Genomic DNA, 6387 nt, shown 5'->3' on the forward strand with positions numbered 1-6387 from the left:
TATTCCCTTCACCTGTGCTGCCCTCGTTGTGACCACCTGTTGCTCGTTACCTCTCTCTTGTATTTAAACCCTGCTTGTCTCCTGTCGTTTTGTCGGTTGTGTGCTTCCCCTGTGCTTCCCCGCTGCCCCGTGGATAGTCCGTCTCTATTTAATGAGTGTTTTTTTGTTAAAATAAGTTACTTTCAACTGTCGCACAGGCATTTGGCTCCTACTTCCTCCATCCCGTGACAATATGGTCTGGTACTTACTTAAAGTGAGACCCTGTACCTTTTTGTAAAAAATTATAATCGCGCTTTCTTCCTTATCCAAATGTTAGGTGAAATTCCTAGACAATACTAGAAAAGGGCACTCAGTAACCACTGACCAGAGTCTTTGTGGTTTATTTTCCCCAAACGGATCTTTAGTGTGGGTGTGACTCACCCACTGGCTCCTCAGCTGCACCTCCTGACCATCTGGTCATGGCAACGTCCATGTGAGGCCCAGGCCAGTCAGGAGGCACGTTATGAAGGCTATACAAGGTTATGTGAGTTCAGGAGCTTAATATCTGTTGCTAATCTGAGTGTGTACATTGAAAAACAAAGTACCACAGATCAAGATTAACAGACACCAGGCGTACATTTCAGAGAAATTAAGTAACATATCTGCGGCATCCTGCAAACATTGAGTTCAGCTAATGACTCGACACTCAAACTGGTTTGTGTATCATTTTATTTCTATGATGCTGTGATGCAGAACTCAGTATGATTAGCTTGTGATGCCTCATGGAAAAACTGCTGAATGAGTGTTTATGGACACATGAAGATACAATTGATGACGTGTCCTCATTTTCAACATGAAGGTATCTGAAAACACTAATTTAAGGTTTGAGTCAGCACGTCATGCAGATCATGCCAAGAAACCTCTCTTTCTGTGTCAACTAAAACAGGGAATTTCTTAATCTTTGTGAAACTCACTGACATGCCTTTTAAAGGAGATGACGCCAGCTGAAAATACCACAGCGCCGAATTAATCAGGAGGTATGTCAACATGAAAGTTATACTACGTAGACTGTAGGGGACAGTCCAGGTTGATCTGATGAGGTCATATATGTATGAATTGTAATAAAGGCTTATATTATTCAACACATGATCATAAGTGCTGAGTCAAATCCCTCCACGTTATGATAAAACCATGCAAAGTCAATGAATAAGGAAAGTTTTTTTTTTTATGCGTCTACTCCAAAAATAACAACATGCATTATTGCAAAGGCAGATTATGAAATATCTCCCTCCATCCATGTGTATCAGTCAGTTATAATCAGTAGTTCCCAACACGATAACTTCAACTGTAGGACCTGATGCTGCATCGTCTTGACACGCTGTGTTTCACAAGCTCACAGATCCGACCAATCAGGTCAACTCGCTGCACTTCTGCCGTTAGCGAGGCTGCGTGAGTGAAACCTCTGTCTGTCACTTTCTTGAACAGCTTGTTCCCAGAACGAAAACGCTGATCATGATACACACAAACACACACACACACACATACACACACACACAAAGCCGTTTGTGTCTGCCTCACTTTGAGCAAAACTGAGAAACGCAACAAGCGTTTAGGGAGAAATCTGAAGAGCTGATGGCCCACACGCTGTGCATCTCCTCTTCAGGCCAAGAAGTGAAACAGAAGAAGAACCGCATGTCTGTCCTTCACCAGAGTCAACACAACCCCACCGGAGTAACACACACTGATTTAAACACTTCTGTTTTTCCTTTGTAAACGCGGCTTTGTTTCGACTTCAGTCGGTGTGATGGGGACTTTCTACCCGGCCGTGTTTTGTAGCGTGGTCAACAATGTGATATCAATTTCCCTTTACTCTCTGCAATACCAGTGAACTTTGCTTCCTCAAAGTTCTTGTTTTTTTCTTCAAAACACATCACATGAAACCTTTAGCAATTGCCACATGCAGTTCAGCTGTTGTATGGGTTGTTTTTTTCAGTGCCTATGCTACTGTACGCATCAAACTTATAGTTTAGTTTAACTTGGATGGGACAAACTCAAATCCAGGTTAATTCACAGTTCAACACTTTTTTTTAAATAGGACTCCTGGTTCCAGATTTACATTTACTATCCAGACAAAAGATCTTTTCATTCAACTGTCAGCAAGACATAAATCATCCAAGAGGTTGATTTGTTCCTTTTAAAAATCAACTTTAACATGTTGGACCCTCTATCTTCTGATGAAAGAGGAGATGCTGTTTCATCACCGCTCACTTGAGATAGAAATTCCCCTCTTTGAAAAAGACTTCCTCACATTGTTGACACATCTATTCAGTAAAAGACATCTCAAAGGAAAGATAATTGTTGCTCGGGACGGTCATTTTAGGCCACACAGCTGGAGCTTCAGACAGCTGGAAGTGCTGTGTAACAACGGGGCTCACGACACCTCGACATTGACTACCTCCTGCAGGTGTGATCTTTAATCACACCTCATGGTTTTCAGTTTCACGCATCACTCATCTGTGGTGTTAAGTGCTCCACCTGTGTACACACAGTGTGTCAAAAAACAGGCTTCGACTTGGTCAAACTTAATCGGCTGAGGAAGGAATGTGGGTGTATTGTTTTGGTTCTGGCTTGATAGCCACGGTTTCGGTGGGTTACGTTTGAAAATCACAGCTTTCCTGTGAAACTCTGGCACACCGAGTTGCCTTTCAAGTCAATGCATATGTCGTGTACAGCTGTGTTTAGGGTAAGAAATGTACAGCACCAAGGGTCGGGAGTGGGTTTTTTTGTCCACAGACTGAGAAGGAGATGGAGTGATTTGATGCAGCACGTGATCCGTGTGGTTTAAGGGAAACCATATAAGCAAGCGAAGAAGTGTCTGTGAGCCAAACACACCAGTTGTACTACAGAGACAAAAAAAAAAAAAAACAGAACTGTGACTGAGAGGTTGCTCCATTTCTCATCACCCACAGGGTAAGTGATTTGTTGCACTACTACTGCACCACTGTAGAAGAGGAACACAGGATGGCATTCATGTTACATTTAATTATTTTACATTTTTACAAGTGTGTTGTATTAATATCCTTCTGTTCTTTATAGATAACATGGAAGAGGCATTCACAACGCAAATGACCACAGGAACTGATTATCCTGGAACTGATTATTCTGGAGCTGATTATTCTGGAACTGTAAGTATTAATTTGAGCCACGACACCAGTGAAAAACAATGAACCAGAGGTAAAGGGCATTTTGGTGTCGGTTTGATTAAAAAGAATAGAGTAGGACAGGTTCTCACCATCACAGACAGGGAAACTTGCACGTTGTAGTATTTACAGTATGCTTTTAAAGAACACCATATGGTTAAACACAATACTTAGTGCTGTGCATTAGATATGTTTTATGTTGTTATATGTTGGATTGCATGCTCCAGGTACACACTGGGGAAAAAGACCGCTTCAAAAATACAAAATAAACTAGAATACAAGGTGTTATGATTGCAAAGCAATCATGCAAAACACATATCAAAGTGTTATGATATGACTGTTTAATTTCAAAACAGCTGACAAGTCAAAAATCTTTGTAAGATCTTGTGAAATACAATAAAATGACCTTTTTATTTAGGCCTTTCAAGTAAAAGAACGGATATTTGCTTAATTGGGGAATCTCGTATTGCGTTATATTCCATCAGCATAATAAAGTGTCATGTGGCATAATAAGCCTAAAAACAAGTCCTGTCTCACTGCTATGTTAATTGTTGGGTTATTGCGTCTCGTATTAATATATTTCGACCAATATTGGGCCAAAAACAATATGTATACATTGCATTCTTGCAGTGCAGTAGCTGTAGACGCTGCGAATGTGCTATTTGAGGATACTCAAACGCCACGTTCACAGCTGCATCAGCGTGACATTTTCCATTGTTTGAGAAAACCTTAAGCCTCTGCTTCGCTCGCTGTTTATCTCTGCCCTAAATCTAAACTCCAAGCTTCTGGGGTACCGAGTTCTGCTGCGCGCCCCCTTTCTGGAGCCCCTCAGGATCGGTTGCTACCCCTCCTCACCTCTTCTCCCCCCGGCCCTCACCTCCCCAGGCCTAGATTGCAGCAGGAAGTTGTGCAGTAGTGTGGTTTCTCTCCCGTACAGACACAACACCTGCACCTGTCAGCCATTTCTTTTGCACGCTCTGGTTAGCATGTACGTCACTGAGTGTTTTTCATGTCATATCGCGGTATCCTCACCAGAAGCATTCTATGTTGTGAAACCTTGACAGCAGTTTGTGAGTTCAGGAAATGAAAAGTGAGAAGAAGAAGAAGAAGAAAAAGGCAGAGATGGAAAAAGTAGTCCGTTTTTTTTACGTAACGTAAAAGTAACAGAAGGATAAATACTCTGTTACAGGTCCAAAAGTGACATTTTGTAGCATCAAGATAAAAAAGTAAAAGTGCTCATCAAGCAGAATGGCTTATTTCTATTTATTTGTGATATATTTATACTGCCAGCTTGTGAATTTCAGCAATGGTTATCTTTATCCATAATAATACATAATACTGTGTTTGGTTATATTTTGTATGAACACTGGGAATCTGCAAAGTAAGTATGGTAACCAAAATGTACAAAATACATTTACTGGAGTAAAAAATACAATATTTACCTCGGAGATGTAGTGGAGTAGAAGTATAAAGTTGCAGAAAATGGAAACACTTACATAAAGTGCAAAGCTCAACACTTAAATAAATGTACTTAGTTACTTTCCACCAGTGTCTGCCACAAAAAAAACCCTCTTTAACATTGAATAAGCTAATCAGTTTTTCTGTGTTGGATTGCAGGGGCCGACCGATTACTCAGATTACTATGGCTCAGACCCGACTGTAAACTCCGGCATGTGTGTCAGAAGCTGGGTCAGGGATTTCCGCAAGCTGTACGAACCACCTCTCTTCTGGATCATCTTCTTCCTCGGCGCTCTGGGGAACCTGATGGTGGTTTGTATCTACTCCACCGTGCGCAACCGCCTGAAAACCATGACCGACGTGTACCTGCTCAACCTGGCTGTGGCTGACCTCTTCTTCCTGTGCATGCTGCCCTTCTGGGCAACCGACGCCATCAAGGGCTGGCACTTTGGCATCAGCCTCTGCAAAATGGTGTCGGCGGTCTACAAAATCAACTTCTTCAGCAGCATGCTCCTGCTCACGTGCATTAGCGTGGACCGCTACATTGCTATCGTGCAAGTCACCAAGGCCCAGAACCTGAAGAGGAAGAGGCTGTTCTACAGCAAACTCGCCTGCCTGGGTGTCTGGTTTGTCTCCGCTCTCCTGGCCCTCCCTGAGTTCATCTTCGCCCAGGTGAAGACGGACCGAAGCGGGCAATCCTTCTGTGTCCTGGTTTACTGGAACAACGCCTACAACCGCACGAAAATCCTGGTTCTGTCCCTGCAGATCTGCATGGGCTTCTTCCTCCCTCTGCTCGTCATGTCCTTTTGTTACTCGGTCATCATTCGCACGCTTCTGCAGGCCAAGAGCTTCGAAAAGCACAAGGCCCTGCGCGTCATCTTCGCCGTGGTGTTTGTGTTCGTTCTCTCTCAGCTGCCTCACAACGGCCTGCTGATAATGGAGGCCATGCAGGCGGCGAACACCACGATCACCAATTGCGACGTCGTGACCGGGTTCGACATCGCCGGACAGATCGCCAAGAGCCTGGCGTTCACTCACGCCTGCCTGAACCCGTTCCTGTACGTCTTCATCGGGGTGCGCTTCAGACAAGACCTGCTGAGGGTGGTGAAGATGTCTGCTGACGGTCTGAGCAAAGGAGGGCTCAGTAAGATACACTCGGTCCCCAAACGTCCCTCTGTCATGTCAGACACTGATACGACCCCCGCCCTTTCGATATAAAGGGCAATTTCTCTAAAATCCTAAACCTGAGACCTGAGCCAAGTTCAACATGATCATGTTTACTTCTGTTCACAAGCATTATTCCTCACAAAAATACTTTGAAAAGCAAAAAAAATCTTACATTCATATTCTGAAGGTCACAAGAATACTTGTTCTGGAGTCACTGTATAAAGTGTACATTTTGTGTAAATACTTTTTTTACGTGTTTGTATTCTTCCTTTTTTCCCCCTCATGTATTCATCGTGTGCTGCTGAAACTGAATAAAAAAAATAATTGTAATTCAGATTTTCACATAGAAAAACATCAATAAAAATGACAAAAGCATGCTGCAGGGTTTCTCGATTGCTTTTCTGCAGAAAAAAGGGGAGGGGGGACTTTTAACAGTCGTTACAAGCAGATGCGACACAACGAAAGCGGTGGTAAGTGATGACATCGACAGTTCACATCTATTATACATGGGAAAGTATTTCAGTGCTTTCAGTGGTGTAACGTATCTAGTGTGGTAGGAAACACTCAATGGTGGCCTGTTCAA

At 42.9% G+C, this 6387-nt stretch overlaps 1 protein-coding gene across 1 annotated transcript; it reads left to right on the forward strand.

Annotated features, from left to right (window-relative positions):
- Nucleotides 1–2890: 2890 nt before the first annotated feature.
- On the forward strand, nt 2891–6000 carry LOC137788875 (C-C chemokine receptor type 9-like). The gene is made up of 3 exons (XM_068582026.1): nt 2891–2949; nt 3076–3164; nt 4797–6000. Exons 2-3 carry the CDS (start codon nt 3081–3083, stop codon nt 5853–5855), a joined length of 1143 nt encoding a protein of 380 aa, XP_068438127.1. The 5' UTR covers nt 2891–2949; nt 3076–3080; the 3' UTR covers nt 5856–6000.
- The last annotated feature ends 387 nt before the right edge of the window (nt 6001–6387 follow it).

This window comes from Clinocottus analis, unplaced genomic scaffold (genome assembly GCF_023055335.1).
Source record: "Clinocottus analis isolate CAN_PGR_092001 unplaced genomic scaffold, fCliAna1.0.p SCAF_18, whole genome shotgun sequence".
Taxonomy (NCBI): domain Eukaryota; kingdom Metazoa; phylum Chordata; class Actinopteri; order Perciformes; family Cottidae; genus Clinocottus; species Clinocottus analis.

Bases quoted from the DNA above. Each gene is read 5' to 3' on its own strand.
- LOC137788875 (XM_068582026.1), top strand. From the start codon at position 3,081: ATGGAAGAGGCATTCACAACGCAAATGACCACAGGAACTGATTATCCT. The intron at 3,165-4,796 runs GTAAGTATTAAT...GTTGGATTGCAG, and splicing joins GAGCTGATTATTCTGGAACT to GGGCCGACCGATTACTCAGA.